The sequence below is a fragment of the Eubalaena glacialis genome, chromosome 1 (genome assembly GCF_028564815.1).
Source record: "Eubalaena glacialis isolate mEubGla1 chromosome 1, mEubGla1.1.hap2.+ XY, whole genome shotgun sequence".
NCBI classification, from domain to species: Eukaryota; Metazoa; Chordata; class Mammalia; order Artiodactyla; family Balaenidae; genus Eubalaena; species Eubalaena glacialis.
Window position 1 is genome coordinate 66,545,966 of NC_083716.1, and position 25,229 is coordinate 66,571,194.

Genomic DNA, 25,229 nt, shown 5'->3' on the forward strand with positions numbered 1-25,229 from the left:
AATGGTACTTCAGTGATTTCTCTTCAGAAATAAACCTTAAAAAAGATGTATATTGGTGAGCTCAATGAAAAAGTATTTTTTTAAGGCGATAGTTTATGGAGGCATTTAAAGGGTTAAGGCAGTTAAAATGTATCCCTGACCACTCACTTTCTTCTCTAAATCCTGCATTTCTTAGGGCCACAGTGAGCTGAAATACAGGCACCCTGGACCCACCCTAGGCCAGACACACTCCTGAGTGTGGGGAGAGCCAGCCAGGAGAAATGGCACAGTGATCAGACCCCAGTCATCATACAGTTCTCCTTCTCACTGGCATATTTTATTTCCTTTGTGGCACAAATCACTATTTTAAATAATCCTCTTTGTTTGCATGTGTCTTGTCTGCCTCCCTCTGTCAGAATGTAAGCTCCCTAAAAACAGAGACTTGTCTACCACAACTTTTTCTACAATTGTGCTGAGCATAAAATAGGTCCTCAGTAAATATTTATTGAATGAATAGATTGTCAAATGAATACAAATTTGCTTTCTTAGTCTATTTCTTTCTACTCTTAAACTATTTTAAAACTTATGAAATACTCTAAACACTCAGAAAAGCGCCTACTACTCATATTTAACAAATCCTAAGATTTTACCATAATGCTTCAATTTTTTTTTCTATCCCTTAAAAAAAATGGAAAAAGATAAAAATATATAGGAGATGAAAAGATGGCCAATTTGGGGAGTGTGTAAAAATGGACAGTCTTTGTCAACTCATGAAAGGAATGGTTCATCTACATCGCTTACATAAATTCAAACTACAGATCCCAGGCAGCACTGCAACAGTTCTGCTCGTGGGCTATTCTTTTCTCTTGTATAAACAGCCAATGAAAGGTAGAGTTTACAAAGGTCTAGGATGACATCTGGTGTGTTGACTGTGGCCAGACTTAAATCTAGTTATTGTCGTTTGGAACGCGCAGCTGTAAACCAGACCTCATAAGGCTTTTCCTGTTAATTCGCAGTTCATTGTGCCTCTTGTCTCAGAGGGAAGAAAAGCTGATTTAGTAATCTAAATGGACGCGATACTGAATTACAGGTTGGAAGATACTGAAGATTACTACACGTTACTGGGATGTGATGAACTGTCTTCGGTAAGGCAGTGAATAATGCCGTTCTTTTTCACAACAGTATTTCAAGTTTCTATTTAAGGTTTTAATTTGGAACTCACGTTGCCTAAAAATCTAATCTTGTATTATTTTAAAGCACTTTTGGCTCAGAGAAAGTTAAGGACTTAAATATGTGCTGGGTCTTTACTTGAATAGTGTCCTTTTTCAGTTTTATGGAAGCTTCTGATTGAATATGTGTATTCTGGCACATGGCCATAGACTCTATTTCAAATATACTAAAAATACATATTTGAAATTTAATTGTAATTGCTATTGGCAGTGTTTCATAGTATACATAAGCTATATCTTTATTATGGTAATTTACACTGTAATTGAGATGAGATGTAATTTTCTAGTAATTAGTGATTTTTAAATGTTTTATTAAAATATGTAGTTTTATGTGAGCAGTTAAATTATATAAACCAAGAAACATCCTTTTATGTTAATATTTCAAATTGTGTGAAAGGAATTACTTCTTTAAAGTCTGGCTTCTGAAACAAAATGTGTGAAAACTCTGTAATTGTTCACTTGATCTATAATGGAACAATGTTTTTAAAGGTCCCTGTAGATAATTATAAAGGTTGTAAAAGTTTTTTAAATTAGGGAAAGCTCATTTATAATTCTACCTCCCAAGGGTAACACTATTAATGTTTGGTATATTAATCACCAGTCTTTTTCTTATATATGTATTTTTGAAGACAAGTTTGCTTTTTATCCATTAACATTATAACAAGGATTTCTCCAGGCTACTAAAGATTCTTCATATATATGTTAATGATTGCATATTTCATTTTACTATTGTACCACAATTGGTTATTCTTTTATTGTTAAACATTTCATTTATTTACCGTTTTTTAATATTTTAAATATTGAGATGAATATGAAATATATTTCAATTATATTATTAAATATATTCATATTATTTTATATTTATATAACAAGTATTAAAATATTTATTTTATTTTATTACTAAAATATAGCTATTAATATTAAAATATTTTAAAGCAAATTATTTTTCTATTCATCTTTGTTTCATAAGGCTGGAGTTAAGTAATAAAATGCACTTCGTTTTGTTTGGAGAATAGAATAATATTGGACACAAAGGATTATCTCTAATTTCGTCACCCTGAGGAAGTTATCTTAGGTACCTTGTAGTTAAACACACTTATAGCAACTGAGAAAGCTTATTATGTGTTATTCATACTTTGGATTATACTCTTGCCAAATAATTTTTGAAGGAACTATTTGAAGCAAAGGAACATAATTTAATTTGAAAAGTTTCACGATTCGGATTTATAAAAAATATTGTCATGCTAGGTTATAAAGTAAAGGTTGTAATATCCCCTTAATAAATCTCTTGACCCTTTAGTCAGTCTTTTGTAGTTATGTTATTGTCTTTTCAATCTTTCTACAAAGAAAGATTAGTTTTGACTAGACTAAAAAAAATGATCCTGTTGTTTATTTATGTTTATAACAGTTTCATTTTGTGGTTACCAGTTACAGTCATACTCTGTGTATACCGTAGCATATATTAAAAGGAGAATAAAAGCATTGTCTTGACATTCCTTCTTCCGGATGTATTTTACTAATTCTGTCAATGGCATAGCATGTGTAGGTAACAGTCATTTATTTAAAATGCAATGACCTGTCACAATTTTGTCGATTCTTTTTATATATATCTTCCCCCCTGCCCTGCCTTTTTTTTTGTTTGTTTTGGCCACACCGCTCGGCTTGCGGGATCTTAGTTCCCTGACCAGGGATCAAACCCGTGCCCCCTGCAGTGGAAGGGCGGAGTCCTGACCACTGGACTGCCAAGGAATTCCCCTCTCCCCTCTTTTTATATGTATCCTTCTCACTGAAAAATATTTTAATGCCTTTTTTTGAGTATTACTATGACATTTCCTTTACTTAAATTGTGATGCATGGATTTTCTTTACTTCAAATATTCCTTGATCTGATGCTCTAAAAAATTAACCAGAACTGTTCCTATCCAAGAGCAATTTAGCAGTTATAATTTCAAAGCAGCTTGATATTTTGATTCTACTTACAACAATTGAGTTGAGATACACACATAATTCTTTGCTTTAGTATACAGTTCTTACACTTTAAAGCGTGTGTTGGAAGTTAATTAAATGACATATATGAGGCCACAGGAGGATTTCCATGCTGTTGAGTAGAAAACAAATACCCCGTTCAAAAACATTTACTGAAATTTGAGCCCAAATCAGTTAGCTTTTCCTCCCTATATCAGATTTTACATAGACACATGCTATGAAATCTTCTGAAGTCCTTATTGATGCATATACCACACACTAGTGGTGTAAGGCATCCTTTTGGGTGTGGATCTTAATTGATTTTTTAATATCTGGTCATCATTTCAGTAGTAATAAGAAGACTTTTTCATTTCAAGATTTCATGGACTTGAAAACTGAGCATAAACTCAATAAATAGAAACACCTATTTTTTTTTCTAGTTCTCTTTCTTATTGACTTCAGACCACCTGGCTTTAAATCTTAACCATTTATTGGCTATGTGACCTTGGGAAAATTATTTAACTTTTCTATGGATGGGTTTCCTAATCTGCAAATGGGGATAATAATAGTACCCACCTCATGGAGGTGTTGTTGGGATTAAATGAGACATGATACATAAGGTGCTTAGAATGGTGCCTGGCATACAGTAAGTTGTCGTGGTTGAGGGAGTTGTTTTGGCCTCACAGTAACACTGTACACTTGGAACTTCATAAATTCATTCTATTTTTTAAAAATCAATTAATTAATTTATTTTTGGCTGCATTGGGTCTTCATTGCTGCGCGTGGGCTCTCTCTAGTTGCTGCAGGAGGGGGCTACTCTTCCTTGTGGTGCACGAGCTTTTCATTGCAGTGGCTTCTCTTGTTGCGAAGCACGGGCTCTAGGTGTGCAGGCTTCAGTAGTTGTAGCTCGCGGGCTCTAGAGTACAGGCTCAGTAGTTTTGGCGCACGGGCTTAGTTGCTCCGCAGCATGTGGGGTCTTCCTGGACCAGGGCTCGAACCTGTGTCCCCTGCATTGGCAGGCGGATTCTTAACCACTGCACCACCAGGGAAGTCCCCATTCTATTCTATAATTCACATTATTTTTAAAATATTTTATTTTGAAATGATTTTTAATAGAATTTTTTGAAGAGCAATTTTAGGTTCATAGCAAAATGGGGGGCAAGATACAGAGGTTTCCCATATACCTGCCCCCTCCACTGATGCATAGCTTCTCCCATTATCCACATTCCCACCAGAGTTACAACTGATGAACCTACATTGACACATCATCATCACCCAAAGTCTATAGTTTACATTATGGTTCACTCTTGGGTTTGTACTTTCTGTGGGTTTGGACAAGTGTATAATGACATTTATCCACCTTATCATAGTGTATCATAGAGAGTAGTTTCTCTGCTCTAAAAATCCTCTGTGCTCCATCTATATTGGAATAATTTTTGGCTTACAGAAAAGTTGCAAACATAATAGAGTTCTTGTATACACTTCACTTCAATAAGCTTCCTTAATGTTAACATCATATTTAATGGTAGTACAATTATCAAAATCAGAAAATTAACATTGGTACAATAGTATTAACTCAACCAGTGGTTATCAAGCATCTTTTGTAAAGGACCAGATAGACAGGGTCAGCACTAGGGTGAGGCAAGCAGAGTGCTTATGATGCAAAATTTAAGGAGGCACTAACTCTCAGGGTTTCTGCAAGTGCAGAGACCTGAGAGAGAGTGAGTACTTCCTTAAACCCAGGTGTCCTGCTTGTCTCATCTTTTGTTTTTGTTTTTGTTTTTTTTTTGGCATGTGCGGCAAGTGGGATCTTAGTTCCCTGACCAGAGATCGAACCCGTGTCCCCTGCATTGGGAACGCAGATTCTTAACTGCTGGACCGCCACGGAAGTCCCTGCTTGTGTCATCTTGGTGCTGACCCTGAGATAGCAAATATTTTAGATTTTGCAGGATTTATGGTCTCTGCCACAACCACTCAATTCGGCCATTGTGAGAAAGTAGCTATAGATAACATGTAAATGAATGACCATGGTTGTCTTCCAATAAAACTTTATTTTAAAAACAGGTGGTGGGCCAGATGTGGGCCGTGGGCCAGAGTTAGTCAACCCCTGATCTAAAGTATAGGGCTCCTTCCAATTTCATCAATTTTTCTACTAATGCCCTTTTTCCTCTTCCAAGATCCAAGCCAGGATCCTTTATTGTACTTAGTTGTCTGGTTCCCTTATTTTCCTCCAAAATGACAATTTTTCATATCTTCCTTGTCTTTCAAGACCTGGACACTTTGAAGAGTAGTGGTGAGTTGTTTTGTAGAATGTCCCTCAATTTTGGTTTGCTTGATCTTTTCCCATGATTAGAGTGAGTTTATGTGTTTTGGAAAGAACACCCCAGAAGTGATGGTGTGCCTTTCTCAGTGCATCATTTCAGGGGTACCTGATGTAGATATGTCTTATTAACGTTGATCATTTGGTTAAGATGTGTCTGTCAGCTTTCTTCTGCCAGGTTTTTGCAGTGTAGGGTTACTATTTTCCCTTTTGTAGTTAACAAATATATTGGTGACAGTTCTTTGAGACCACAGTGTTTCTCCTCAAACGTTCATCCACTGATTTTAGCATCCTTTAGGGAATCTTGCCTATAAGAGTTACTGTTATGGTGTTTGCCTAATGGTGACTTTCTATTTTCCTCATCCACTTGCATTTATTACTTGGAATTCTTCTGTAAAGAAAAGCTACCGCTTCTCCCACATTTACTTACTTATTCAACTATTTTTGTCACTGTGGATTAATAGATAGTTATTGTATTTTATGGATTTTAACCCAGTATTACCATTGTATATTTTATGGCTCAAATCACTTCTATAGCTCATGTTAATTAATTATCATTTCATTAGAATGATGTAAGATGATCTCTCATGAAATCTATTTCAGGGATATTACTAATATCCGGCGTTTTGTGGGAAAAATCCAGTTTCAAACTAAGTAAATCAAAATGATGGATGTTAACCCACTTATTAAAATGAGTCTTGTCTTTTCTGCAACATATTCTGTAGCATATACATTTCCAGCACACGAATCAATGCATTCTTTTAATGAATAAATCACATTTTCAGAACGCTCCTATTACACTACAGTCATGTTATTTGAAGAATATCTGTCAGTCTATAATCAAGTATTCATTCAACACTTGGCATTGGTCCAGTACTAGACATGATGGGGGGAGAACAAAACAAAAAAGTGAGACATGGTGCGAGTGTGTAAGGAAATTGGCATCCAGTCGAAGAATCAAAGCTCATACAGAGGAAACAATTCCAGGACAAATAAGTACTGTGCTGTGCCGTACTGTTTATAAGTGCAACAGGAATTAAGGAAAGAATATCTGAGAAGACTTCAGAGAAGAGATGGGGCATGAAACGATCTTACTTGGTTAAAATTTAAATGCATGGAGGGAGAGTCAGAGGGCATTTGTGTGGCCAGGGAAAAGCTGGGGAAGATCCGTTCAAGCGGGATTCAAATTAGTCCCTATTGCACACGAGTATTTCCTGGCACAGAGCAAAATACTGTGCTATTAGGATATGGAAAAGATAAGTTTTTAAGTTTTAAAATTTAATTTCTAAAATTAATATATGTTCAATAAAGAAATGAGGGGTATGAAGAGAGCAGAGAGAAAAATGCTTAATGTTTGGGAGTATGACATAGGCATGCCAATTATGTGTGCATATATGCTGTATTTATGTATTATGTAATAAGTATATGTGTATATGTATAAATATTTATATGTATATTTTTGTATGTGTTTGGAGTCAGACTGTCTGAGTTGAAATCCTGGCTTTGCCACTTAGTAGCTCTGTGACTTTGGGAAAATTACTTAACTTTCCTATGCCTTGGTTTCCTAATCTGCAAAATGGGAATAATAATAGTACCCACCTCGTAGAGTTGCTGTGGGAATTAAATGAGATGCTATATATAAAGTACTTAGAACAGTGCCTGGCACATAGTAGGTCTCAATAAATCTTAGCTATTATTATCATTATCTTTATTTTACATATACACACATATACATATGTTACATAATTCCTTTTGAGAAAACATTAAGGTTTTATACCATACATAACACTTTGTAGCTTACCTTTTCTCATAGAATGCATTATATAAAATTTCTCAGATTATTGTCTTCTACTAAAAGATGATTTTTTTAATGACTGCAAAATATCCCATCTTATAGCTATATTACAATTAACTTTAACAAATATCCTATTACTAGGCACATAGGTTTTTGTTTAAAATGTATAACTTTTTAATTTAATTAATTAATTAACGAATTTATTTTTGGCTGCATTGGGTCTTTGTTGCTGCGTGCGGGCTTTCTCTAGTTGCGGCAAGTGGGGGCTACTCTTCGTTGCGGTGCGCAGGCTTCTCATTGCGGTGGCTTCTCTTGTTGCAGAGCATGGGCTCTAGGTGCACAGGTTTCCGTATTTGTGGCACGCGGGCTCAGTAGTTGTGGCTTGCCAGCTCTAGAGTGCAGGCTCAGTAGTTGTGGCGCACAGGCTTAGTTGCTCCGCGGCATGTGGGATCTTCCCGGACCAGGGCTCGAACCAGTGTCCCCTGCATTGGCAGGCGGGTTCTTAACCACTGCGCCACCAGGGAAGTCCCGGATACTTTCTGAATTTTGTTATTGAGAAAATAATTTCTTAGAGTAAAAAGTCAAAGTACAAATATAGGGATCAAAATAAAAAGTTGGGTGATCATGGCTTTTTTGGGAAAAACTGACACCCAACTTCTTCCTTCATTCCATTCAAATTGGATTCCTTATTTTAAACATTGATTTTTGTTTTAGGCGGAACAAATCCTGGCAGAATTTAAGGTCAGGGCCCTGGAATGTCACCCCGACAAGCATCCTGAAAACTCCAAAGCTGGTAAGTATTTAATAATGGCTGTTTCTCATGAAAATGTATAGCATAGAGATCTAAAAAGGCTTTAATAGTAACTTCATTTTCTTTTATCTATTTACACTCAAAATTATTCTTTCATTCAATGCCAAAGAATGTTTTTGCACTATCAGATGGAAGGTGAGGAGGGAATTGGGTAGGGTCTTTTTTCTAACAGTAGTCATTTGATATTCATTTATCTTTCTGCTATAATGTTCTGCTTCATGGTTTAAAATTTGTCCAGTTTATGCTTTATTTCACCAGTTCTCGAATGTTAACATGACTTAAATATGTTTGTAACCAGGTGGTTGTCTTGATGAGAACCTTGCTGTGTTTTCTTCATTTTGAAGACATGAATAGGTCCATATATATTATATAATAATATATTCATACATTTTTTTTCTTTATCATATTTTAAATTTCATGATCATAAATTTATATATAAATGCTTTTGTGTATCTCAGCTTGAAAAAATACAAGCAAACCAATAATCCTTCCTTAACCTGTCACCCTCCTGCTCCTTCCCTATCTCTTGCCTTCCCTTTAGAGCCAAACTTCCTGAAAAAGAAGTCCACAGTTGGTATCTCTACTTCCCTTTTGCCCTTTTCATTTTATCTCAGTCTGATTTCCTCCTCACCTTTCTAGGAAACAGTTCTTGTAATAGTCACCAAGGACTTCCTGGCTGCCAAATCCTATGGTCCACATTTTAGTCCTCACCTTCCCTGAGCTTGCATCAGAATTTGGCACTATTGACCAAGCTCACCTTCTTGACACTCCTTTTTCTTAGCTACCAGGATACGTATGCCCTTATGCTTTTCCTCCTACTTCTTGGGCTGCTCTTTCTGTCTCCTTTGTGACTTCCTTCCCTTCTGTCCTAAGGTTCCCTTCTAAATTCTCTTCTGGGTTTACTCCCCACTTTTTCTCTGGAGTTTTGTCCAACTCTGTGGTTTCAATCATCAGCTATTTGTTGATGGCTCTCCAATCTATCCTTAACTCAGTTCTCATTCCTCAGTTTCAGACTGTAGCTTCAACTGCTTCTTGGAAATCTCCTTTTGGAGACAATTCAAAGTCACTCTGTCAAAAACTGGACTCGTTATTCATCCTCCTCTCACCTCTTAAAATCATGCTCCTCTCACCTCTTAAAATCATGCTCATTTTTCTCTGTTTCCCCATCTCAATAAATGGCACCACCACATTCAGTTGGTCAGGCAAAAACCTGTCTCCTTTCTCTGCCTCACATCTACATCTGATTGACTACCAAATGCTGGTGATTTGCCTTCTGCATCTCTCTCCTGTAGGTCCTCTTCCCTCCATCCTCAGAGCCACTGCAGTAGGTAAGCCACTATCATTTCATGCCAGAATCCTTACAGGACTCCTTTAATTGCTTCACACTGCAAATAGTGGTCTTTCTTTCTAGTTATGGAAAGAAATAAAAGATTTAATAGGTACAAAACAGTACAAAGAATACTATAACAAATGCCCATGTATGTATCACACAGCTTAAAACTTTACCAGTGCAGTTGAAATCTCTTGTGTATTCCTACCCTGATTTTACCCTCAGGGTAGGTAATACTATCTTAAATTTGATGACTATGTTTACTATATGTGTATACTATAGGTATGTGTATAGTATGTGTATACATATGATTTTTCTATAAGGAAAATATTATGATTAAGACCTGTCTATAACTCCATATTTCACAAATGGTAAGACCCAACCCCTCTTCATTAAAAAAAATTTTTCCCTTATCGTAAATCTCTTAATTAATTTTCTCTAGAAATCATTGATCCCTTTGATTTGTATAAACAAGTCATTTTCTAATGTATGAAGTCATCTTTTGTTAGATACTTAACTATTATTTCTGCTCATTTGACCTTCCTCCTTTTTTTTGGCCACGACACATGGCTTTCAGGATCTTAGTTCCCTGACCAGGGATTGAAGCCAGGCCCCCTGCAGTGGAAGCAAGGAATCCTAATCACTGGACCACCAGGGAAGTCCCTCCCCTTTTTTATTAAGGCAATGTGAACAAATCATAAGTGTAAACCTGATAAATTTTTGTCCACATATAACCAGTTTAACCACTGCCCAGATGAAGATGTAGAACATTTCCACCACCCCAGGGAAAGTCCCTTTTCATTTCCTGTTCAGTGTCAGCACCCTCTCCCATTTTTGGATCTTTATCATCATTGATTAGTTTTGCCTAGTTTTGAATTTCATGTAAATGGAATCATACAGTATGTATTCTTCTGCGTGTAGCTTCTTTCGCTTTACCTTATGTCTGTGATATTTACCCATATTGTACGTGTAGCAATAGTTCATTCTTTGCCATTGCTGGGCCTTTAGGTACAAGCCCCTTCATGCTGTGCTCCCCCCACTTATCTCTCTATCCTCATTTTCTCTCCACCACCATGCTTACAACCCCACGTTTCAGCCACTCACAACTACCTTGGTTCCTTAATGTGCCCTGCTCTCCACTTTTTAGACCTTTACACCTATTACTTTCTTTGCCTAGAACATCCCCGAGGCCTGCCCACCTCCCTGCCCTGCTTTTGATTGGTTGGGTCGTGCTCCTGAGTCAGGTCTCAGCTTAGCCATCACTTCCTCTGGGATTTATGTGTGCCCCAGAGCACCCAACATATACGTCAGGTGGCCAACTGTGTATCATATTGTCCTCTTGTTGATAATTTGTTTATTAGTCATACTGGAAGCTCAGTGAGGCTGGCTTCCTGCTTATCTCATTCAAAGTGGTATGCCTTGCACCTAGCACAGCACCTGCCATGGAGGACAGCTACTTTGTGCACATAATTTCTTGAATGAGTGAAAGAATGAATTCGTGAACATTTCTGTAGGAGACATATGAATTACCTCTCTAAACTAGAGGTAATATTAAGATAGATGTCCTAGCATAAAAGTATAAAAATTTGATAAACACTTAAAAAAAACCCACCACCACAGATTATTCTTTAACTGGGTTCCTCTCCAGTGAAGCGTGGCTTTGAGTTGTTTTTCTGTCCCAGCAAACAATTTCTATTCAGGATGCATGACGAATCATTGTGCAATCATTGCCATTCTAGTTGCTATAGTGTTGGGGGTTTTCATGTATGGGCTACCTCAAGGCTTCTTGTTCAGAGAAACACTGGACTGTGTAAATATTGTTTAAAATGAAAAGGTACACAGACATCAATATCTTCCCTTGTCAGGCTTGCAGTAGATAGATGATTCAACCTTTGGGTAGAAATTGCTTTGAAATCTGTTTAAGCAACCATTTACTTAATTTGAATTAATATGGCTTTCTGAAAATTTAAGTGGTTCTTTACACACTTGGAGAAGGGTTAAGGTTACTGATAAAAATATTTTAAAATGTGAAACAAAAATTCACCCTGATGCTGATTTTAGCTTGACTGAAATCCAGAATATATTGGACAGATTTTGAAACATATTTCATTAAGGTGAAAGGCTAAGCCTTTAGAACAACTGCAGGTAGAAGAAATCAAACTTGTATATACACTTTTTTGGTTTGCTAAATGTAGTCTCAACCACTGCCACTGAAATGACTGATTTGGTAGCATGACGGAGTAGTAGATATGAACACAGGTTTGTCTGTCTGGATTGCTCCTAGCTCCCACTTATGAGCTAGTTGATTTTGGGCAACCTCTTTGAGCCTCAACATACTCTTAGGTAGAATGGGTAGACTAATAGCATATTATTACTTCATGTGTCTGCTGTGAGGATTAAATGATGTATCTTGCATGTAGGAAGAACTCGATGAATGTTGGCAACTATGAGTCAGTGGACTTTCTTTTCCTGTTTTTATGCAGCATTCCAAGATAAAAATTTAACAAAATGGGATAGTTTTCTTTTTGTAAGTAAACATTAGATCGTTCTCCTTCTCATTAAAAAAAAATCTAAATCTAAGGCTTTTAGAGATCTTTGCTCTGCAGTTGTGGGTGATGTAGGCAGGACTGGTTGTGCTATAGAAATTGTGTTACTGAGATCAAAAGCCTCTGGCTGGTACTCATGCCAGTCCTATGTGCACATAACAGTAATGGTTTCAGACCAATGCTTTATTAACTTCTCTTGAGCCTGAAGAAAGGGATTTCAAACTAAATTAAGGACCCGTGAAATGGTATTTTTGTTATTGATTTGCAGGCTTCAAAGACATTTGAATATTTGAAGAAGGGGAACTCTTTGTCTCTTACTAACTGAAATCTTTCAATGTTTCAATGTTTTCCTACTTTAAAATCTCTTTATTGCATTTTCCCCCTTGGAATAAAAATAACATACAGTGTTAAATAATGTTGAAAGTGAAAGTCTGCTCTTATCTCTTTTTGCTAGAGAACCACTATTAACAGTTGGTGTATTTTCCTCCAGATTGTTTTCAAAGCATGCCCTGATATCACATTATTATTATTATTATTTCTCAAGTAATTGTAAGTGGCCTACATTTAAATTGTGGCTATAATAATAATAATACAAATTATACTATGAAATATGAATTAAAAGAACCTCTGTATTTTCAAAGTAGACCTAGGAGTTAAATCAGAATGTCTCTTAAAGGTTCCATCATCATTTGCTTGTATAAGCTTATAAAATGAGATCTCTCTTCCCAGAACTGGTATATGTTTATTTTGTATGATTCATTTGATTAGCTGATATATTAAAGGACAAATATAAATCCAAACTCATTTTTATTAAATGTGGTGAAGGGTATGGAACAAGGAAAAGGCCACCTAACAGGAAAGGTAAGGTCTCTTTTGTTTCTGCTTATCAACTGCTGTTGAGGGATTGATATTAGAATAATTCTTTCATTCCGGAAACTCTGGAAAATGAGGCCAACAATTACGTGCAAACAGAAGGTGAATCATAGATAAAAATGTAAACCTTTACAACCTCTGCTCTAGTAGTAACTGGCATGTGCATCCATGGTGATAATTTAATGAGCTTTTTATCCCGTTGGAAAAAGTGACACCTCATTTATACATTGGGACATTTACACTGTCGTCAGCAACAGGAAGGATTACTCACTGGAGCTAGCAGCTATTGCAAGATGTTTTTTATGTGTTTGTTTTCCTTAGCTTTTAATAACCCCATCTTTAGTGTCTTCCCTTTAATCTGTTAATTGCTACTACCTCCAGCAGTGATATTAAATGACCTATTACGTACCTGTGCTGCCCAGCTTTGGACAGGGTCCTGGAGGTGCCCTGCCATGGTTGGCAGTTTCTCTGGCTGCTGGAGGAACACTTGAAGTGGTGGTGTTTGGGGGATTAGAGCTCAGGAACAGCAGCTCTGTACCAATTGAGGTACAGAAGTATTTCAGTAGTTTCACAATTGGTATGGTGGTACCATCAGTATTGACTGTACATTTGCCCTAACATCTTCTGTTTCAAAGGATATTGACTACTTCCCATGAGGTATTTTTAAGCACCATCAGGATAATTTTAATTATTTTTCCCATTGATACTATTAAAACGTGCCTAATTCACAAAATGTTTTAAGGGCATGTGTCATTTCTTTGGTGCTTAGAGCTCAGGGAATAGCATTATATGAATATCTTTATATTCACATCCAAATTGGAAGCATTCACTCATTCATTCATTGAACAAATACTTTTTGAGCACCTACGACACTGCTCTAGTACAAGGGATGCAGCAGAAACAAAACAAAGTCTCTGCCTTCATGGGGTTTGTATTCTCATGGAGGAGACAGATCATAAACAAATAACTATATATAATGTCAGGGGGTACTATGAAGAAAAGTAAAGCAGGGCAAGGGAAAGAAAGGAATGGGGCTGATGGAGTGGGCAGTTATTTTATGTAGCATGGTCAGAGAAAACTCCATCGACAAGACAACATCTGAGCCGACATCTGGAGGAAGTAAGTCATGTGAGTGCTTGGGGTGAAAGTGTTCTTGGTTGAAAGGACAGCAAGTGCCAAGTCCTGGGGCTGGAGTGTGCTTGGTGTACTCAAGGAACAACAGGGAACCTACTATGGCTGTAGCGAGGGAGATGGGAAAAATAGGAGGAATAGGAGGGGACTTTCTTTGTGGTCCAGTGGTTAAGAATCTCTCTTCCAATGCAGGGGACGCGGGTTAGATCCCTGGCTGGGGAACTAAGATCCCACATGCTGTGGGGCAACTAAGCCCACGTGCCACAACCACTGAGCCCGTGCGCCACAACTAGAGCGAAGCCTGAGCACTGCAATGAAGAGCCCGTGTGCTGCAATGAAAGATCCCGCATGCCGCAACTAAGACCCGACACAGCCAAAAATAAATAAATAAATAAATATTAAAAAAAAAATGAGGTCAGAGAAGGAAGAGAGGGGCAGAGGGCAGGCAGAGCATGTCAGACCTAGTAGCCATGGTAAGAATTTTCAATTTAATTCTAAGAGAGATGAAAAGTCAAAATGGAAGTAATTTTGAGCAGAGGAGTGACATTATGTGACTTTTTTTTTTTCTTTTTTGGGCCGTGAGGCTTGTGGGATCAGCTTGTGGGATCTTAGTTCCCCCACCAGGGATTGAACCCGCACCCCCCGCAGTGAAAGTAGAGTCCTAACCACTGGACCGCCAGGGAATTCCCTATGTGACTTATTTTTAAAAAGATCACTCTGACTGCTGTGTAGAACATAGACTGAGGCAAAGGCAGGGAGATCAGTTGAGAAGCTAGTATAATAATCCAGCCAAGAGAGGATGGTGGCTTGGACCAGAGTGATGGCAGTGGAGGCGGGGACAAGAGGTCAGATCTTGGATACATTTTAAAGTAGAGCCAACAGGATTTGCTAATGAATTAGAAATGAAATGTGAGAGAAAGAGAAGAGTCAAGGATGACTCCAAGTGTTTAGAAAACTAGTACAGTATGTCCTGACTCCCCATGCAGAACCAGTCTTGCTTCTATATTTCTCTTTATCACACTGTATTGAAATGATTTGCTTATATGTCTGCTTCCTTACTAGACTCTGAGTTTCTCAAGGGTACAACCTGGATCTTAGTGATGAATAAGGAAGATTTTTATTATCCCTGGAGATGAAGGAGAAAGTGGAGATTAGAGGGTAATATGTATTGCAGGAAAATGGAAGGGGCAGGAAGGCAGTCAAGTGTAGCCTTCCCAGTTGGGGAGCCTGGCAGGCTTGGGTTTGAATTGTGGCTCCATCACTTGTAGCTTAGGGACTTGGGGCAAGTTATACGAACCTCCTTCAGCCTTAGACTATGTAAAATGTGAATAATACTAATAATATCCACCTCATAAAATTGTTGTGAACATGAAAGAAACTCTACATTCATTAGCAATCACTTCCCATTTCCTCCTGCCCAGCCCCTGGCAATCACGAATCTAATTACTGTATAGATTTGTCTATTCTATTTCATATAAATGGCATCACACAGTAAGTGGCCTTTTGTGACTATCTTCTTTCATTTAGCATAATGTTTTCAAGGTTCATCCATGTTGTAGCATATACCACATTTTGTTTATCCACCTATTGGTTGACAGACATTTGAGTTGTTTCCACTTTTTAGCTCGTATGAATAAAGCTGCTATGGGCATTCATATACAAGTTTTTATATGTGTGGACATATGTTTTCAGTTCTCTTGAGTATATACTTAGGGTTGAAATTCTTGGGTCAAATGGTAATTCTATGTTTAACATTTTGAGGAACTACCAAACTGTAGTTCAAAGCAGGAACATTGTTTTACAATCCCACCTGTATGAGGCTTCCAATTTCTCCACATCCTCACCAACACTTGTTATTATCTATCTTTTTTTAAAAAATCATTCTGGTAGGTGTGCAGTGGTATCTCACTGTGGTTCTGATTTGTACTTCCCCAGTGACTAATGATGTTGAGCAGCTTCCCATGTGCTTATTGGCCATTTGTGTATCTTTGGAGAAATGTCTATTCAAATCCCTTGTCAATTTTTAAATGAAGGTATTGGTCTTCATTGTAAGACCAGGTAGCAGGTATTGGTCTTCAGTTGTAAGAGTTTTTTATACATTTTAGATACAACTCCTTCATCAGATCTATGATTTGCAAATATTTTCTCCCAGTCTATGTCTTGTCTTTTCACTTTCTTGATGGTGTTCTTTGAAGCACAAACATTTCAGTTTTGATGAAGTACAATTTTTCATTTTTTCTTTTGCTGCTGTGCTTGTGATTTTGGCATTATATCTAAGGAGCCATTGCCTAATCCAAGGTCACAAAGATTTACTTCTATATTTTTTTCTTATAACTTTAGCTCTTACATTTTGACCGTTTTGAGTTAATATTTGCATATGGGATTCAGCTTCATTTTAAAAAAAATTTATTTATTTTTATTTTTGGCTGTGTTGGGTCTTCATTGCTGCGTGCGGGCTTTCTTTAGTTGCAGCAAGCAGGGGCTACTCTTCGTAGCAGTGCGTGGGCTTCTCATTGCGGTGGCTTCTCTTCTTGTGGAGCATGGGCTCTAGGCACGTGGGCTTCAGTAGTTGTGGCGCATGGGCTTAGTTGCTCCGCAGCATGTGGGATCTTCCTGGGCTAGGGATCGAACCTGTGTCCCCTGCATTGGCAGGCGGATTCGTAAGCACTGCGTCACCAGGGAAGCCCCAACTTCATTCTTTTGCATGTGGATATCCAGTTGTCCCAGCCTATTTGTAGAAAAGACTTTTCTTTCCCAATCGAATTGTCTTGGTAGAATTGTAAAAAAACCAATTGACTGTAAATGTGAGGGTTTATTTCTGGACTCTCAATATCCCATTTGTTTACATTTGTCCTTATGGCAATACCACCACACTGTTTTCCTTACTATAGCTTTGTAGAAAGTTTTAGATTGGGAAGTGTGAGTTCTTCCACTTTTGTTCTTATTTTTCAAGATTGTTTTGACTATTCTGGGTGCCTTGTATTTGCATATGGATTGTCAATTTCTGCAAAAAAAGGCAGCTGGGATTTTGATAGAGACTGTGTTGAATCTGTAGATCAGTTTGGGAAATATTACCATCTTAGCAATATTAGATCTTCTGATCCATGAACATGGATGTCTTTCCATTTATTTAGATATTTAATTTCTTTCAACAATGTTTTATAGTTTTCAGTGAACTTTCATTAACATTTCTCAAGTATTTTATTTTTTTGATGCTATTGTAAATGGAATTGTTTCCTTAATTTCATTTTCAGATTGTTCATTGCTAATGTATAGAAACACCATAGATTTTTGTATATTGGTCTTGTATCCTGCTCTATAGAAAGTTTTAACTTCACTGAGGAGCAGAAGACATATTGGAAGTGTTTCCAACAGGTCTTGAAAAGTTTCTATTATATGCCATCTGGTCAAATAGATCAGTGACAAAGCTACCATTTATCAACCACCTACCATGTTATTTCCTGTGTTTATAACCTCCCAGTAGCTTCCCATTGCTCTTACAAGAAAAAACAGACCAGAATCCTTAGCATAACCTCTAAGGTCCTGGGTGACCGGGCCCTTGTCTACTCTACAGGCCCACCCCTCATTGTTCTTCCCCTGACCCATGTCTTCCTGCCAAATTGGCGTCCTCTACTTCCTCTAAATAAACATGCTTTTTTTTTTTTTTTGCCTTAGAGTCTTCATTTACACTGTTCCTCTAACCTGCTCATTACCCTCTATCACACTACCACTAGAAAAGGTAGTTTTCTTCCTAGTAGACAAGATTGTAATTTTTCCAATGTTTATAAATGTCTATCCCGTGAGGTAGATTATGTCTGTTGTTCACATCTGTGTCATCAGCACCTGGGAGAGCACCTGGCACATCACTGGAGCTCAGTAAAGGGAGTGGATAAACAGTGAGCCAGGTACATTACGTACAAAATCTCACTTGTCCTTATGATGCACTTTACAAATGAGGAAACTAAAGCTTGATGAAGTGAACTGGCCCAAGGTTACACAGCTGATAAATAACAGAGACATATTTCAGTGAGATCAGTTTGATTGTATGGGAGTTTAAAAATAACTCCTCCGGGAAAGTAGTGCTCATTTTTAAATTTGTTTTCTAGTGGAGACTTTTCAGAAACTGCAGAAGGCAAAGGAGATTTTGACTAATGAAGCAAGTCGAGCCCGCTATGACCACTGGCGAAGGAGCCAGATATCGATGCCATTCCAGCAGTGGGAAGCTTTGAGTGACTCGGTGAAAACGGTAGGTTTCTCTCTGGGATTAAGTGAATTTATGAAGCTCAGGCTGCCCCTGGATTAGACTCACATAGTAGCTTAAAGAGTCAGCAGACAAGAGGAGAGAGAAGACCAAGAGGCTGGTAGTATCTAGATATAACACAGTGTCCACCAAATCCTGTGAAGGGAAAGTCAGTACATCAGGGCCAGAAGAGCCTCTGACTACATTTGTCAGTCTCTTTGGCTGTTTGATTCAGTATATGTATATGCTCCCTGTTATCATTTACTGTTTTATACATTCTGGTAACTGTGCTTCTCAAGTTGCTCATATAATACTGCCGAATCTTGAACCATTGCAAATTCATATTCTCCATCTTTTTAGTTCATATGAGCCTGTTCTCTTCTCAAGGCTTAATAAATTCAATAAAAAACAGGACCTAATTAATCAAAGAAAACTGTAAATTATTTTTAAATTATTCCCGCTATTAATTCTGGTGAAAGAATTGTTGGATAGATGCAGAGAGACTTTTTAAACCATTGTGTTATTTTCCTTCATGCCATTAAAAAGACTAAATACAAAATAATCTCTGTAATTACTGTGTTATGTATTTATTTTGTTCTTCCATGGACCTTTGTAGATTGTAGAGATAATGTAATTTTAAAGGTTTTTACATACTTAGACATGACTTATTATCTGGCTTTTTTTTTTACAGGGACATTTTTCAATAACATGAGACTTAGAATGCATAAGTTACCTTATACGGAAGTCTTCAGGGACATATTAGAATTAGTGTATAAAGTGATTCACATCTCTTGAATTACAGCTCTTCAAGATTACATTTAGATTCCTTCTTGATAGTTCTTATTTTAAGGAGACTTGAGCAAATTGTTTTGTCACTGATAAAAGACCTGTAACAATGAGGGAGGGTCTTTGAAGTAATGGGGAAGAACAATGAAAAACTCTCAAAGTATGTAGTTAAAGCCACTCTACGTAACATGTAAACTGTTTTCTTCATCTCATTTTGGAATGCAGTGTATATTCATATGGTTTAAGGTGGGTTAAGTATTTATGAAGGACTAACCATAAGATTGTTGAATATATACACAAAATAACTAGAGAGAATCTCTAAAAAAATAGTGACAGCTTCACATACACAAAAATAAGATTTTTTTCTTTTACATTGTGTATATCCAAAATTCCTTGTTAACCCTGACTAAATAAACATTGTTCTGTCACCTCTACATAACTATATTTCTAGTCTCTCGAGTGTTACACACTGTAACTGCTACTGAATTAGTGACCCTTGTTATTTTAATGCCTTTTGATTTATAGTTCATTTTTCTTGACGATCCACTGAACTCTGTTACTTAACTTTAACTGCTAATATCAAGTTAGCTGTGGATTTTTCAAAACCTCTTCTCCAAGTCCCTGCTCTAGTTTATATTGCAGACGTCTTTCCATTAAATACTAATGTCCTGTCTCCAAACACATCATTTCTGCTTAGAATTTAGCTTAACTATGAACTCTTTGAGGTCTTACAATAATTACATATCAGATCTTACTGGCTGCATCATTAGTCTTGTCAGCAAAGTTGAAATATTATGCTGGGCTAGCATTTGGTTCAGGATTTATTTTTATTAGTGGTACAAAAATGATGAGATGCATATCCTTCTACTGTAAATCAGCAGTGATATTTTTCCCTGCACAGTCTTCTTTGGGCTCAACCTTGTCTTTCTGACTTACTTTTGTTCTATTGCTCAGTGAACTTTGAAACCACTATACCAAGTTTCATGTGTTTTGTACCTCATTCGATAGATTTTCTGTAACTTCCTTTCATTCCTTTCTGTTCTAATCCTCACAGAGACTTCTGCATGTGAAAACCTCACCTCTCTCTATAACATTTTAGTTGTTGTTTTTTGTGTGTGTGCATTTCATTTGTCCATCCTTTCACACTCACTACTCTAGAGAAATTAATAACAATTGTCATACCTAGTATTGTCATCACCTATTAGATCACCATCCTTTTGTAGATAAACATCACCATCAGGGTGTTTGGATTAGGTATATTATATATGTCATTCTGACAATAAAATGGTTATAATTTAGGATTATAGGTGAAATTTTAGGTTTATCTAAAACACATCTGCATGTTCGCTTGCCCTAAAAGTGCAGGACAAATCACAATGCACTTTTTTAAAATTTTATTTTTTTAAATTTTTTTTACACAATGCACTTTTGCAGCGTCACACAGGTTCGTATTACAGGAATCTCCTTGGGAGAATTCCTCAAATGAACCATAGCTTCAGGGTGGACACATTTTTATCATCCAAGAGTGATCAAACTCTAACAGGTATTTTTTTTTTTTCCTCACACCAAGTCCCTGTCACTTCACTAGCTATTAAGTTTTCTTTTCCATTTTAGAAGTTCCTCCTGATAGTCTAATTTGTAAAAATATTTCAAGAATTCATTCAGGTCAGTGAATATGTTGGAAATTTAAGTCTAGATATGTGATGTTGGTTTAAAAAAAGGGATTATGAAGTGAGGACTTCAGTAACTGTGGCCTTTGGGATCTTGGAATAACTTGAAAACAGACACCTTTCCAGCTCAAAGAATCTTAGAGAAATCATCGTTGTCTTGCTAAATGGTTTTACCCCAAGGGATCCAGGGTATGAATGGCTCTCCCTCTGGCTCCAAAATATATGGCTTTAGGATGGTTGTGGGAAAATGGTTGCAGTCAAAATAAAATTCTGAGAAAAAATTCTCATAAGCCGTTAAAAATGTCCCATGCTGTATCAATTGCTACAAATGCTTTCAAAGTATTTACTATAGGTCAGTCATTAACCCTCACCACCCATCTAAGGCAGACTGCAGGCACTTTTATTCCAAGAGAAAAGTACTGAGGCAAGAGTTGATACATTGTATACAGGCCACCTAGCTGACCTGTGATACATACATCTAACGTTTTCAGCTCTCTGGGTCCTGAATTCTTGAATTTCTTCCTCTCAGTTTTTCACTAACTTTCTCAATATCTTTCCCCCTCCACAAACGAAGCCACTGACCAGCCTCCTCTATTCCGCTCACATGCAAAAAACCCAAGAAACCAAGCAAAGAAAACAACAAACCAAACCAAAACCAGATTATGTTTTACACCAGCTGAGGCCATTGCCTCTTTTTAAAATTAACATTTTTATTTTGATATAAAACCTACAGAAAAAAATGCTTAATACCTGCATTTACAATTTAGCAAATGGCTGTGAAGTGTGTACTCTGTAACCACCCTTCACCCCAACACACATATTACTGGCACCGAGAAGCTCCCTCCTTATACTGATATATTTTGGCAACCATAACTCAATCTAATTTTTAAACTCTAGTTGTACATATATATAATCTTGTTATAGAAAATTTAGAACACACCAAAAAATAAAAAGAAAGACAAAAGAAAAAATAACTTAACAATGCTGCCATGCAAAGATAACCCCATTAGTATTTTGGTGCATTTCCTTCCAGTGTTTTCTGCCCTTCATTTGTTAGTGTGAGAGCTGGTTACACTGAACGGTGGCAGTAACTGTTTTATGGGGTCTTTTTTGGGGGAAGAAGATTCAGGATGACGCTCCTTTGCAGTTGGGGAGAGATAGGTTGAATGCGGGAAGAAGTGAGTTCTCAGGTTGGATTAGGGCAGAAGGCTTGAATATACTTAAGGTTTTAGGCTGTGTACAGGCTATATTGCCCTCCAGTCTGTATATTTTATGTATATGTATCTATCTATATATCTATATACCTATATTTGAATATATCTTTCTACCTTTTAATTTAGTCGAGATCATGCTATTTGTGATCATATTGGCTATTATTTATAAACACCATGTCATTAACATTTCCCAATTCTCTTAAAAAACGATGATGAACAGATTTATTTAAAAGATTACAAGAAGGCATTTTACCCCTTTGTACTTTCCCTTTCTTCTTGGTGAGGTGCTTCTCCTGGCTCCTGCCAGTGTGGCCAGTGTTAATACTCCTGAGACAGGTGGTAAGAAATTGTGGTGGTAAGAAATCTAAGCTCTTTAAGATACTAATGATCTCTGCCCCTTCCCCGCTGCCCCCCACTTCCCACCTCCCTCCGCCCCACGTAGCGAACTTGGCCGAGTACACACGTAATGGGCCACCGCCTGCCTACACTGATTTGTTTAAACTAGCAAATAAAGTGGTGCTCTGGGGAGAAGTTGGCAACCGCAGTATTTTGAGATAGTTCAGACCTCAGTGCACTAAAGATGAAAAGCCTGATGCCCCTTGCAACATGGGGCACGTGTGTAGCAGAGGCAGTGGCCCCTGTCATAGTTTGTGGCACAGTTTTGTATTTTTTTTGTGGCACAGTTTTTAAATGTCACAACTTCTGAGCTTATTCGCTAAGCCTTGGACTTTAGAAAAATCAATGTTTTATTTGGTTTGGTTTCTTTGCTTTGCTTTTATTCTGTTTTTTTTTTGCAGCACAGGAAAAGAATATCCTGGATATTAGGAGAATAATATACTCTGGGTTTTAAACTTGCCCAAATATGTGGCTTATGGGTTTTTCTTGGGTTTCTGAGTAACAGAGGTAGTATGTCACTGTTCAGCAGTGCTTCAGAAATAGCATCCCACAATACCCAGATGAAGTTTCAAGAAACAGTTATGTTTATTATTTTGGTTGATGTCAGGGCTAATTATTCTACTTGAAATATTCTTGACACAGCAAACTCTCACTCTTTCTTACTCTGTATTCATCTATTCGTCTTTTCATTTATCTACCCATCCATCCAATTTTAAACATTTTAATAGGAAACACAGGGAGCTTCCTGACGGTCCAGTGGTTAGGAGTGGTGCTTTCACTGTCGTGGCCCAGGTTCAATCCCTGGTCGGGGAACTAAGATTCCGCAAGCCACACTGCAGCCAAAAAAAAAAAAGACAAAGGAAATACGTATACAGGACACACGTGAAAAAGGTACAAAAGGATGTATGGGGAAAAGTAATTGTCTTGTGCTTTTGCTCCATTTTGAAGATCCATTTTTCATTTTTTCCTCACTCCTGACACTACCATCAGAAGCCAGAGCTAGGTGGGAAAAATTACACCGTTAAGTTACTTGGCAAAGGACCATCACCCAAGTATATTGGACGCAGTTCTAGGATGTCAGGTTTCTGGGGAGAGTTTTCAAGTGTTTTGGATCTTGTGTTTGTCTAAAAATATAAAAGTTTTACCAGAAGTTAGTGGGCAATGCCCAACACTTGATTTATGGTCCCTGATTTTTTTAAATTGTAAATTAAAAAAATATAATAAAACAACACTTTTGTTTAAAAAAATCAAAACAGTACAATAGGATATGTAATAAAAAGCGAGTCCATCCTCATTCCAGACTCCAGTTCTACTCCCTTCTCTCAGAAAGCCACCATCGCAGTTTCTTGTGTTTCCTTCCAGAAACCTTCCATACAGTATACACATACACATTCATATTATCATTAAAAAAATTGAAAGATATTTAGAAAGTTCTCATTATTTTGATGATAACTGGACTTTAAGTGAATCCACTTAAAATTAGGACAAATATTTCACAGTAAATATTGATTGACTTTCTGCTTTGTGCCATGAGTTTTCTTAAAGAGAAGATGTGTAACCCAGAATTCTAATATTTGCCAACTCTTCATTGATCATGGCTGGATGGAAGGTCACAATAGTAGAGTGGGGATAGTAGTTACAACAGTAGTAGGTTTAATCTCTGGCATGGCTCAAGGTACACAGCCCAATTGTCTGTTTTTTGATAGTAAAATACACATAAAACTTACCATTTTAACCATTTTAAAGTGTACATTTCAGTGGCATTAAGTACATTCCCAGTGTTTTTTACCCATGATCACTATCTAGTTCCAGAACTTTTTCATCACCCCCAAAGGAAACCCTGTACCTGTTAGCAATCACTCCCTATTCCCCTCTCTCCAGCTTCTGGTAATCACTAATCTGCTTTCTATCTGTATGGATTTGTCTATTCTGGAATTATACAATATGTGCTTTTTATGTCTGGCTTCTTTTACTAAGCATAATGTTTTCAAGGTTTATCCACTTTGTAGTACTTTCCTCCTTTTTTATGGCCAAATAATATTCCATTTTATGAATATGCCACATTTTTGTTTATTCATTCATGAATTGATGGACATTTGGATTGTTTCCACCTTTTGGCTCTTGTGACTAGTGCTGCTATGAACACTTGTGTTTAAGTTTTTCTTTGAACGCTTGTTTTCAATTCTTTTGTGTCTAGGAATTGAATTGCTGGGTCATATAGTAATTTTATGCCTAATTTTCTAAGAAAACATATCATTCTTTGAATCTCTCTGATGCTGGTCGCTTTGCTTTCTACCAGGATATGGATTTCTCCTTATATCATTAGTTTTCCAAATCAGTGAGGATTAATTGATTAACATCTGAATTAATTGATTAATATCTGGCTAATAGTCAAGTCTAACATTTTGTTAATCAGCACTATAATAGTAGGTTAGGTGTTACCACATATTGAACTTTAAATATACAAACTATATAATATTGATTTTATATTATACATCTGCTTTCAATTAATGTAGTCGATGCACTGGGCTGCCAGAGGTAAAAAAGATCTGATGTTGGAAGAATCTGACCAGACTCATACCGACAAAATTGAAAATGAGGAATGGAATGAGCAAAAAGAGATAAAGAATGAGGAGTTCGGTCCAACCACAGAGAAAATGGAGCAAAAAGAATCCAAATCCATGGAGAAGTCATTCTCCTCACAAAATCCAGATTCTCCAGGTAAGTCATCTCATGTAGCTTTGCAGAACAGAGAAGGTGTGAAATTAAAAGGCTCATTTTATATTGTATTTATTCTCAACCTTTCCAGCTACATAGTAGTGCCAAATATAAGGGTTGGTTTAGCACCTTAAAAGATACTTACCTAGCATTGATACAGAAACTAGAAGATATATTCCTTAATACATTCCTTGCAAGGGAAAACTTGATACATTTCTGGGATCGTC

The 25,229-nt window shown here is 37.0% G+C and overlaps 1 protein-coding gene across 1 annotated transcript in view; it reads left to right on the forward strand.

Annotated features, from left to right (window-relative positions):
- Positions 1–893: 893 nt before the first annotated feature.
- DNAJC12 (DnaJ heat shock protein family (Hsp40) member C12) overlaps positions 894–25,229 on the forward strand; it is a 29,850-nt gene continuing 5,514 nt past the window's right edge. The window contains exons 1-4 of the mRNA XM_061197841.1: positions 894–1,124; positions 8,002–8,080; positions 18,085–18,224; positions 24,801–25,005. Of these exons, the coding sequence (XP_061053824.1) occupies positions 1,047–1,124; positions 8,002–8,080; positions 18,085–18,224; positions 24,801–25,005 (502 nt within the window). The 5' untranslated portion in view covers positions 894–1,046. The remainder of the gene's footprint in view (positions 1,125–8,001; positions 8,081–18,084; positions 18,225–24,800; positions 25,006–25,229) is intronic.